We start from the raw sequence: 12017 nt of genomic DNA, 5'->3' as shown, positions 1-12017 counted from the left end.
TGGTATTTTATTCTTAGAGAAAACTGCTTTGAGATAGAAACTCTTGTCTTACTGACTGCTCTTGCTAAGATACGTGTAATTTCTGGAGGCTGTTTGGGAAACTGTAGTAGGTGACTGCTGCCTTAGAAATGGTCAACACGAAGGTAGGCTGTTTGTTCCTTTATGGAGGTGCAATGGTATCCCACACAAATCATAGCTGTGCAATGCAAGAAACCATAATTTCCCACTGTGTCAGAGCTGTGGGCTCTGACAGCAAATTTAGATTTATTTTTTTTTTTGTATTTGAAAGACAATGTCAGTCTGCTGTAGCCAGAAGTTTTCACAGAAAGATATATTGTCTCCAAAACTTCACTCTTTCCAAGAGTTTGCTTCCATTTCAAGCAGTGGGGCCATCAATGTGGGAAGTTGTCCTGGAACAAGGGACATCCCGGTGAATCGGTGCCCTGGGAGATGGTCTTAATCCCTCCCCCCCTCCCATTGCAGGTTACAACCAGAGTGGGTTTCTATCTTCAGGTCAAATATTTACGTGAAAAGCTTCAAAGCCGTCAGTGTTAGGTGGGAAGATGGTCGAAAATGCTAAGAACAGCTGCTCAGGCCTAAAAAGGATGAATTATGTTCTCCTTTGTGACTAACAGGAGAGCTATCTTAAAATGATGAGATGGATTGGCACGTCACTTCCACCTGGCAGCTCCCTGTGCTCCACTTGCACATGCAGTGATTCACCAGCAGTGGGTGGTGAATAATGCAGAAGCGGGCGAAGGGAGATGGGACGCAATCTTCCTCGCCATCCTGAGCTCATATGCTGAAGGTTAAGGTCAGTTGTTCCTGATCACTTACCCTAAAACGAATATTTTTTTAACCTAAGTTAAATAAGGAACCAAACTGGACTTTTCAAAAGTTATTTTAAAATATGATTGATCCAGCTGTTTTGTCTTTGTGTGGTACAGTCTTTCACAGGCTAATTATACTGACAGCTCTTCTGCAGCGCTGCGTTAATATCAACTGTCGAAGAGGTGCCTTGGCAAATGGAAAAGTCATTACATTTTCATGTCAGATTCTGCCACTTGTGCTCCCAGAGACCTGCACGTCACTCAGTTCTCCAGTAGCCCTGTAATTGGGCTATGATCAATGACTCTTCTTGCGCTAGGAGATAGGAGCTGGCGAGAACAGCAGAATTTGTCTTTTTATGCTTTGTGCCATGACATACCCAACAATTTTTACACTTGAAAATACTGCTCACTTTAGAAAATGCCCTGCCTTCCCACGGATGGCCCGGATAAAATGAAAACCACCCTTCGGATGTTTGCCTCTGTAAGAACCGAGTTACTCAACTCAGAAAGGGAAAGTGTTTGGGGGGGGGGAAATCCATCACCTCCCACCTGTTCTGAAATAGTGGTAAAAATTACAGGCTGTTAGAGCAGTACGGATAAATTCTGCCAAAGCCCCGCTCTGGCCAAGGCGGGGGGAACTCGGGAGCACCCGGGCAGTGCCGTGGGAGCTCCCCGTCCACCCCGCGACACGTGGGGCGTTATCCTCTTGGCAGAATGCCGCGTCCTGAACTCCGGGTGAGCCGCCGAGCGCGTCCCTGAAACACGGGCGGGTTCGGGCTTTGTTTACAGTCCCGCTGCATTTCCATGGAAACTCCAATTGCCGTACCCCGCGAGGCTGAAGGAACGGGCTCCCCGCCACCGCCCGGATCAGCCTCCCAAAATGCGGCGGCCCCGGCCCCGGCCCCGGCCCCCGCCGGGCCAGCAGCGGGCAGGGCGGCCCCGGCCCCGGCCCACCGGCCGCAGGACAGCCCCGCGTAAGATGCGCCGGCAGGCAGCGCGGAGGATGCGCTCTGCCCCCTGCTCCCGGGGAACCGCGCTCTCCCCACCGCGGCCCGGGCCGGGGCTCTGAGCGAGCGCCTCCCGCCGCGCTCCGCGGCCGCGCTCCCCTCCGCCTGCCACCGCCGCGACCCCCCCCCCCCCCCCCGCCCCGCCAGGCGGCCGCGGGCGCGCAGGTAACCGCTCCGCGGGGCGCGGAGCCGCCGCGCAGGGAGCCCGGCGGCCGCGGCGGGGCTCGGCTCCCCTCGCGGGGCGGCCGCGCAAGTTTGCGCGGGGCAGCGCCCTGCCAGCAAAGGCGCGGAAATCGCGGGGTCCCGCTTCGGCCGTGGGGAGGGTTTGGCTGCCGCGTCCCCGGCGGGGGGGCCGGCCCGCCCCGGCCCCACTGCCCCAGCTCCGGGCGGGTGCGGGGTTCGCTTTTGGGCTCCTCAGGGCTGGTGCGGGGTTTGCTTTTTGGGCTCAGGACGGGTGCGGGGTTTGCTTTTTGGGCTCAGGACGGGTGCGGGGTTTGCTTTTTGGGGTCCTCAGGGCGGGTGCGGGGTTCGCTTTCGGGCTCCTCAGGGCGGGTGCGGGGTTCGCTTTCGGGCTCCTCAGGACGGGGGTGCGTGGGTTCAGGCGCGGGGCGCGCAGTGATTCCCCAGCAAGGTGCGGAGCGGCAAAAATAACAGCCCTTGCCGTTGGGGTTTGGGTTGGTTTTTTTTTTTTTGCCTTTGTAAGCCAGGAGCTGCTGCATCCCCTGGCATGAAATGTAGCCAGGCATTTCAAGTTTTTTCTTCTGGACAACAAATAGCCTATTGCGTTGCGTAACATTTCCCCGAAGCCGGAGAAATAATCTTATTAGTTGGCTTTTGCTTGTTTTGGGAAGCCGTATGCTTGTTTTCTAGGATGATGTTGCAATTCTTCTTTTAGTTAGGCATATAAGGAGGCATACCATTAGCATGCATGAGAACCCATTTTTATGGACTTCAGAAGTAATCTCAGTCTTTTGAATGCTCCCAGGTTCTCAGGCTACTATTTGCTGTTGCATGTAATGAACAAGAACATTTGAAGCAGCAGCGGTTCATCTTTAGCTTGTGTTGTGAATGCGACCCTTCAGTGGTTTCAGGTTTTGGCTCGGACGTTACCTCAGCCTTTAATGATGTGAAGGCATCATTTCTCAAGTAGTAAGAACATAGCGCAATGCTTTCCTTACGCTTAGATGCTCAGGCAGCTACAGCCTGTCATACTAACTATTTACAACTGTGTAGAATTTTAAAGACTCTCTCTGACTTTATTTTCTATACAGTCCTGATATCACTCCAGTAGCATGGGCGCAGAAAGGCTGCATGTCTCAGGGAATTTTCACATTTTGCTTCCTCCCTGTATGTGTTCATCTTTCTTTGGTTTTAAGCTAAAAAAAGTTGTCCCAAGACTCCAAGTTGTTCACAGCTGTAAAGATTCATTGTCCTGTTACACGGACTGAACTGACTAGAATATACAGGGACCAGCCAGTCAGAGTTAGCTTAATAGGTATGAATAGTGTAGGCTATAAGCTCTTATCCATTAATAAATCTTAATATAAATATCTCATCTAATAGGAGGAGTATTTTCTGAAACAGTTGCCTTCAGAGGAAGATGGTTGCCTGCCTAACTGTTGTGTTCTTGGAAATTTCCCTTGAAATATGTAGAGAAAGAGAAGTATCTAGCCTATTCACTCTCCTGAATTGTGAATTATGGATTTTGTATTTTAAATGATAGCTTTATGTGAGATAATGGGATTAGTTGTAAGATTTCAAACATATTAAACTAGCATATTTTAGGTTATGTGGTACCTCTAACTCAGCTAAACCTGAAAAATGGTTTAAATTCTCCCTGTCACTGTCAGGCCTTATAGCAGCTGCAACTGATAACTCCTCTGAAGCATGATTTTAGGGAAAATATGAATCACAGTAATCAGAGAGTTACACTGAGGTATATCACAAATGAATGTGATTTAAGGAGGTGTTACTTGAAATCTTTCAAAATCATGTACACAAATACTCCTTGTATGTAATCTTAACTGCATTCATTTGTGTCATGGTTTGAGCTCAGAAGGCAACTGAGCACCACTCAGGTGCTCATCTCCCTTTCCCCCCAAGCACTAGGAAGAAGAAAATAAGCAAAAGCTTGGGATTCGAGGTAGGACAGGGAGGGATGAATCACCCATTATGGTCACAGGCAAAAGGCAGACTCGTTAGGGGAAGAAAAAGAGAATGTGTATTTAATACAGACACTAACAACAACAGCACTTATCAGGCAGAGCAGGACAGTGAGAAGCATTGCCATATCTAGAAAACACCTTCCCCCCACCCCTCCCTTCTTCCCGGGCTCAGCTCTGCTCCCGATATCTCTACCTCCTCCCCCAGGGGCGCAGGGGCAGGGAATGGGGGGTGCAGTCAGTGCCACCGCTTCTTCAATTTTTGGGGGGTGGGACTTCTGGAACCTCTTCCCCCTGCTCCATCGTGGTCCCCCTCTCACAGGAGACAGTCCTCCACAAACTTCCTCCGATGTGAGTCCCTCCCACAGGCTGCAGCCCTTCCCGAGCTGCTCCGGCGTGGGACACCCCCGCATGCTGCAATCCTCCCAGCGCTGAACTACAACAGTGGGGGCTGCTTCCTCCCGCAGGATCCCAGCCTCCTTCAGGCTTAGTCACCTGGGATGGTGTGGGGCCCCCCCACAGACCATATGGCAGCATCTGCTCCACTGTAGACCTCCATGGGTGGCCGGAGGGGGGGGGGAGAGGGCACCCTTCTGTCTCACCACAGGGTACAGGGGGGTCTCTGCTCTGGTACACCTCCCCTCCTTTCCTCCTCCGTTCTTCCACTGACCTTAGTGTTCACATAGGTGTTGCTACTCCAACTCCTCCTCCCAGGTCCCTTCTTAAATACGTTATTGCAGAGGCGCAGCCGATGGGCTCCGTTTTGGTGCAGAGGTGGAGCTGACTTGGAGCTGGGGGAGCTTCGAGAAGCTTCTCACAGGGGGCAGCCCCGATAGCCCCCTCCCCTGCCACCAAAAATCCCCACCACTCACTCAACCCAGGACAATTTGATTCTTAGAGTAAGTATTCAAATCCACCCTGGATCCCGCCAGGAAACTTCAGTCCTCTGTGCCTTGTGCAGCCAAGCCGCCAGTCTCAAGCATTCCGTTGAAACTAGCAGAGATGGAAGCAAACCCATGTAAAGCTCACAGGGTGTGAGCTCATACAGGTGTAGCTGAGCACAGTCTCAGGGAGCGTAAGCAGACCAGGAGCAGCGAAAGGGGACCTCCTTTGCTTAGCTCATTGATGCAGGAGGTGAAAGTGATCCAGCTTTTGGAGCTGGCAGCTAGAAAATCTCCATCAGGTACCTTCAGACTGGTTAAATTTGATCTTGAAAACAGGTGCAAGAGCACCTGGGCACTGTGGTGCATTTAGTTTAGAAATACACTTGAGATATAAGGAGAACATTTTCAAAAGAGGTTAAATTATTTACTTCTATTTCCCACAGTGGGATTTTCAGGAATCTTTATTTCACTGAAAGCGACAGCCATGTGCCGCACTGCGATTGACCAACTGACAAGAGGGAGGGTGAGCAAATCCCCCAAAATAGAAGCAGCTGTTAAAACAAAGCAGGAAGATAGTAAGTGCACACAGCCTTGTGAAATCAGTGGTAAGCTAATACGAGTTTGGGGACTGAAGATCAATGGTATGGGAGGAACACTTTTGTTTGCATCGTTACTGTCAGTGGCACTCGAGCTGAGAGAGCAACTGGTTCCTTTTGAGCAGGAGAGAAAGGTCAGAAAGCGAGAGACCGACTTGGTGATTTTTTGAAATGCTGTGGGGAAAAGCCTCCTTTCATTTCACACATCCAAAGTGAAAAGAAAATTCTCTTTGGGCATTTTTGCAAAGAGAACTTCTGTCAGCACAGCAGTTCTCTGTTGAGACCAGAATATTACGGTCTTGTTCCCTCCCTCTCTGTCTGTCATTCCGAAACTGTGTCTGCAGGGAGGTGGTGCAGAAGTGGCCGCAGTGCATCGCAGACTCCTGTGGTGCCCCGAGGGTCCAGCCAGGGCCTGACCAGAGCATACTGTGTCTTCTCCCAGTGCTCCTTCCCCATGGAAACTAGGACATGGGGTGGGGGAGAGATGGCACCTGCTCAGCTCTCGCCCAAGGCAGAAGGCAGCCATAGAGCTGGAGAGCCCACCCGGGACTTCAGAGGCACTGCTGCTGAGCTTCCTCAGTGTTGATGTGTCTCAACAAAATATGTCTACTTCAGCAAAACCAGCATATTCGCTTTTTGTTTTTAAAGAATTCTCTTAAAAACACAATGAACAGCTCCGCTAAAGCTGTACTGCAAGAACTTTAAGCGGAGGTGTAGAAATCCGCAGAACATTACAACAATCTTTCAGTTAAAGTTTTAAGAATAATTCAGTAAGCATTCATTTAATAAACACGTTCCAGTATAGCAACACGTAAAATTTTGTTCCTTGGTCCTATTCTTAGCATTACCTATATGGAATATAAATTTCTAGAAGAGAAAATAATTATGGTGCATCTGAGTTGAGAGCATCTTCCTTTTCTCTTTTAGTCACCCAAAGCTGAAAGTGGCAGTAGGAAATAACAGGCAGCAGGAAAAAAAAAAGCGATTTTTAAAAAATCTCTTCATAAAATTTGTTGATTAAAACTAAGCAAAATCCAATGAAAATATGCTGATTTATTTTCAGATAATTTCACATAATTGTAATGGAATGGACTAACTAGGTAGAGAGCCTTTTCTACCAGTAGCCATACCTGCTTTGTCTCCACGCACTGATGAAGCTGCGGCCTCAGATCAACCTTTTAAATGACAGCCAATGTCACCAGAAAGTCTAGGGAGGAAGCAGAAATTTTGGTACATGGATCAACAAAGCTTTCGCACATACATAGCTGCTATTATAACTTAAGCATCGACGTGCATTGTTACTACTCAGTATGACCTTCAGACAGGTATGACTATGTGTGGGAATTTAAGTATTATCGAAAATACCTGTAGATATACTCAAAAAGCAATCCTAATCTCCAAGTTTCTGAGAGATAAACAAGATCTGCAGTTTGTTTCTCCTTTACAGGCTAGCCCTTCAAGCTAGTATCAGTTAAAATAGAAGACTACAAAGAATGATCCCTCTCAGCAGAGAGTTACTTATGTAGGCACACATAATAAATGTAAAGCTCATTTGTTCTGAGTCATCACCACTTTGAGAGCATTGTAAGAGCTTTTGAGGTTTTTGAATCTCAAGATGGTACTGGATTTCCTTCTCTCTTTCTTATTAATCTTCCTATTCGCAATCGATGACTGGTTGGTTAGTAACCAAGATTTGGGCAGATCTATCTCTTGAGTAAAGTTTCACTTCCCTTTCTCAGATAACTCCCGATTTGTTTCAAACCTGCTATCAAGCAGTGGGATTCTCTCTTAATCTGTGCAAGATACAAACTGGAAGAGGAAGGTGTCCGAGCAAAAAGAAAATTGTTCAGAACTACACTAGTGTCTTTTTCATTAACTTCTCAGTTATACGCAAGGGTTTTTCCTACACACTTCTCAGCTAAGATGAATATGGTAGTACAAAGATGATAGAATGTTCACCCTGAAAATATCAGGCAGATAGTATTTCATATTGAAATGCAATCTACAGTTGAAATGGCTCTCATGAATCAAAAGAGAGTCTGCAGATTACAGATGCATGCACACGCTGAAATCTGCGAAAGCATCAGTCATAGCAAAACCCATCGTTCCTCCATGCTGAACAAAGGGGAAGAAACGATACAGGTATGACATGACAGGGACATAATTCCATAAGCCTGGAGTAGGGGAATGTATTCTATCCAGGACAGATCCCTGCTGTGATTTTCTCAGACAAAAATTATGTTGAGTCACATTTAGAGAATAGAAAGAAATTTCAGCTGATTTTGGAAGGCAAGGGTAATCTCAGATGGTGGGTTTTGTCTATGATATGGTTTTCCACCTGTTCACTAGAGACTGGGTAAAATTAAACAGAAATAATTTATATTAATGCCACCCTGCTTGGGCACACACAGTTGTAGTATTTAGATTATCTAAATTCACACACCCGATTCTTACTTGTAGTTTAGCCATTAAAAAACACTTTAACTCAACATCGTGAGAAACTGGCAAGGTTTAGTTCTTTTCACCTCTCCCTAACACATTACTTGCAATCCACAAAACTTGCGATATCTTACTTTTCTTTTTTAATAAGTGTTTCTAATCTTACATGAGGGACCTCCCCATCACAACACATTCTCCGTGAATATTCTGAGGGCGTTTTATGGTCTGAGCTTCCCTTTGGCACCAGGCAGTAGAAAAGCACATGCTGTGATGTGAGGGAAGGAGCACATCTGCATGTGTAGAGGAAACCAAACAATATTATTGCGCTTTGAAGAAGTCAGCACAATACAGCTTACTGAGGATAGCTACATTCTTGAAGAGCCCTGCCTTTTTTAGTTGATGGATTTAGCCTTCTGCTCAATTTATGTGTGTTTTGGGTTTGTTTAGATCTTTTTGTTTTGTCTTGCCTAACATTTCTAAACCTTAAGCAATTTTGTAAAGGACATTGGCACTCTGGGGAATTTGGACTTTGAAACTTTAGTACATGCAGGTGTTTAAGGTAAACTGGAGTTTAAACTGAATTTTCTTGTCTTTCTATTTCTTCTAAAACTAGGACTAGTACATGAAGATTCTGTAGGCAGAATAACTTTGTGCTGAGATCGATTTTAATGTTAGATGTTTCTGTGCTGAATAATTAGCCATTCCCTAGATTTTCAAATGGCTGCATAGGGTTTGCTTCCAGTTATCACTGTCCTCTGTATTACATAAAATTGCTTGGGGTGTTTTGTAGATAGTTGTCACTTCTGCTTGAGCAACAGTTAAAATATGTTCAACACTAGATAGAACATGGTTTGTATATGCACCACATTAGGAATTCCATCTTGGATCACTGACTTTGAGAGTGGATCTCCTTATAAACTGATACTTTTTGAAAGCTCTCATCCATTTTGTGTTAGTTTTCTACTAGCAAAGTAAGAAACACTACTGCACGTTAGCATACGTGAAAACAACATATATTTTCAGGTGCTGTTATTATAATTTGCTGTCATGTAATGATTAGGCACATGCCCAGATGGTGATTGTAATTTCCTTATTCATATCAATGAGCTGTTATTCACATGAGTAATCTCACCGACTCTAAACGGATTGCTTTTGTAGCTAACTGCTCCCTCAAGGAAAGGCTGACAATATGGGCTATAGCAAAGCATAGTTAAAAGCCGGTGTCATAATGCAGAACCTTAAATTGCCATTGTCCCGTGTGAGCAGCCAGGTAGGAGGCCTACGTGTGCTGAATGTCACACAATAAAACCTATAAAACTAATTCGTGTTGACCTGAAGTTGTAGAGGTTTTGCCTCACAGTAGAATAACACCACTATTAATTTATTTGCATTGAGGTGATACAAGGTGCATTTATGTTCCTTTACATTCTGATTAACACCTGTATCATCCTTCCTTCAGATGCTAATTAACGCCTTTCTTGTTCTAAGCAGGACTGTAAAATGGATTTAGGATCCAAAGGCCGTAACAACAGGACACCTACCAATAACCCCTCTGCTACTACAAAGAATTTTTCTGCCTGGGAAGATTATAAAAGTAGTGTTGACGACATACAGTACTTTCTTATTGGGCTGTACACACTTATAAGCCTGGCTGGCTTTATGGGGAACCTGCTTATACTAACGGCTCTGCTAAAGCGTAGACAGAAGACAATAATAAACATTCTCATTGGTAACTTGGCTTTTTCTGACATACTGGTTGTGCTGTTTTGTTCACCTTTCACACTGACATCCGTCCTGCTTGACCAATGGATATTTGGCACTATCATGTGCCATGTAATGCCCTTCCTCCAGTGCGCATCAGTTCTAGTTTCAACTTTGATGTTAATATCCATTGCTGCAGTCAGGTACCGTATGATAAAATATCCCCTTTCCAGCAATTTAACTGCAAAACAAGGCTATTTCTTAATAGGGACCATTTGGGCCTTTGGCTTTGCAGTTTGCTCCCCTCTGCCAGTTTTCCACAGAACTGTGGACCTCAGCAAAACTCTGAATTTAGCGGCGCTGGAGAACCGGCTCTTGTGCATTGAGTCATGGCCTTCTGATTCCTACAGAATTGCCTTTACCATAGCCTTACTGTTCATGCAGTATATATTGCCACTGGTGTGTTTAACCGCTAGTCACACCAGCGTCTGCAGGAGCATAAGTTCCAGACTGTCAAACAAGGAAAACAAGTTTGAAGAAAAAGAGATGATAAACCTAACTCTTCATCCCTCTAAGAGTACCAGCACGCAGGCGCAGCCCTCCGGCCGTTCCAGATGGAGCTGTGCCTTTGGCAGAAAGCACCACAGAAGATACAGTAAAAAGACTTCAAGTGTGATGCCAGCTATTTCAAGGCATCATCGAGATACTCGTTCCAGAGACCTCCCTGAAACCTCTGGCACAGAAAAAAGCCAGCTCTCGTCCTCTAGTAAATTCATCCCTGGGATACCTATCTGTTTTGAGATGAAGCCAGAAGAAAATATAGAGATCCAGGACATGATTACGGTATCCCGATCCATCATCAGAATAAAGACAAGATCTAGGCGAGTTTTTTGCAGACTGACAGTGCTAATCCTAGTTTTTGGTTTCAGTTGGATGCCTCTTCACCTTTTCCACATTGTGACAGATTTTAATGACACTCTTATTTCTAACAGACATTTTAAATTAGTATATTGCATATGCCATTTACTGGGTATGATGTCCTGCTGCTTGAATCCCATCCTCTACGGGTTCCTTAACAACAGCATAAAAGCCGATTTAATGTCCCTTATTCCATGCTGCCAAATACCATGATTTTATGCGCCTCAAGATAAAATGAAACAAACAGGTTTGGCTTTCAAGCATACTGATGTGTATAGCTGTAAAAGCTAAATTAGTTTAGTTTAGTTTAGTTAGTCTGACCTGGTTGTGATTAGTTGCATTTCGTGTGAATGGATATTCTACGGCTGCATGTATTTCTTGCACTGGGCAGAAATATATACATATACTATAATATTCTTCTATCTGTTATACATAGGAAATCATGACCAGTGTACAAAACCAGAAGACCATTTTCATTACCTGAAATATTGGCAATCTTTACTTTGGAATTATATAGAATATATAATGAGTAATGAATGTAAGACTACTTAGATATATCAGTATCAACTGTCATAAAACTATAATAAAATACATACCGTTTACTAAATAACTATTGTTGAGACTATTTCAGTGCCAGCTTTGACTGTTTTCTAAGATAATTAAACATCTGTTTCTGGATGTGATTAGAAAAATATTTTTTCTTTGCGTTTTGACTCATACTTTGCAGCATTTTTGCAAGATGCTTTGCTGCTATTTCCCAGATTGCCTTAATCCCTAGAATGGGTTGTGGGTAGTTGTTCTTGTCTAGATCGTTTCCACCTCACCATGTTTACCCAATACAACCTATCTCTGATTTCCTTAGCCAATTTTCACTCTGCCTTGTCATTTTATGTAATTTTCAGCCAGGCCTGAATTTATCTACAGTTATGCCTTTGTTCTTACAATCATGACTCCCCTGAACATACAACATCCTTCTGATCAGATTAAGCCTGCATTTCCTAAGTGATTGATAGTGGAAAGAAAAAGAAAATGGAAAGATAGCAGGATTTTTTCTTTTCCTTTACCAAAAAGCAAAAGCTTACTGCACTTCATTATAGGTGACCCACTTGCTTTGGAGAGCTGCAACAGCTTTTAAATAAACATGTGCATGTGCACACACACACACGTGTACACACACACACATGCACTTCTGCATCTCCTCCCCTCCCTCCTTTTCTCCTTTTTAACCAGACCAGTACTGTTCCTTCCAAACTGAAATCACACGTATCTTCCCTAAGGAAGTCATATTACATTTCACAGCACAAATGTAAAGGGTATATATATATTTTTTCTTTTTTTCCCTCCTGGATTACTCTAATTTAATAACTCATCTCTGCCCTCAGAATTCAGTAAATGTACAAAGCCTCTGCCATGAGTTTTATGCTTTAAAACCTCTCCCCAGGTCTATCTGGTGATTATTTCCTTTTCTCCACTAAGATTT

The 12017-nt window shown here is 44.8% G+C and overlaps 1 protein-coding gene across 2 annotated transcripts; it reads left to right on the top strand.

The window, feature by feature from the left end:
* The first annotated feature begins 1688 nt into the window (after positions 1–1688).
* NPY5R (neuropeptide Y receptor Y5) lies at positions 1689–11104 on the top strand. 2 transcript variants are annotated; one of them, XM_042808085.1, is made up of 2 exons: positions 1689–2002; positions 9410–11104. In XM_042808085.1, the coding sequence occupies exon 2, from the start codon at positions 9419–9421 to the stop codon at positions 10748–10750; it is 1332 nt and encodes a 443-aa protein (XP_042664019.1). In that variant the 5' UTR covers positions 1689–2002; positions 9410–9418; the 3' UTR covers positions 10751–11104. The 2 variants fall into 2 exon arrangements, with proteins under 2 accessions (XP_042664019.1, XP_042664018.1); XM_042808084.1 differs by having other exon boundaries at positions 1754–1804.
* The last annotated feature ends 913 nt before the right edge of the window (positions 11105–12017 follow it).

Source organism: Tyto alba, unplaced genomic scaffold (genome assembly GCF_018691265.1).
Source record: "Tyto alba isolate M040663 unplaced genomic scaffold, T.alba_DEE_v4.0 Super-Scaffold_6, whole genome shotgun sequence".
NCBI classification, from domain to species: domain Eukaryota; kingdom Metazoa; phylum Chordata; class Aves; order Strigiformes; family Tytonidae; genus Tyto; species Tyto alba.
This window is presented reverse-complemented; position numbering and strand designations above follow the sequence as displayed.

Coding starts and splice junctions, on each gene's coding strand:
- NPY5R (XM_042808085.1), top strand. CDS start 9,419: ATGGATTTAGGATCCAAAGGCCGTAACAACAGGACACCTACCAATAAC.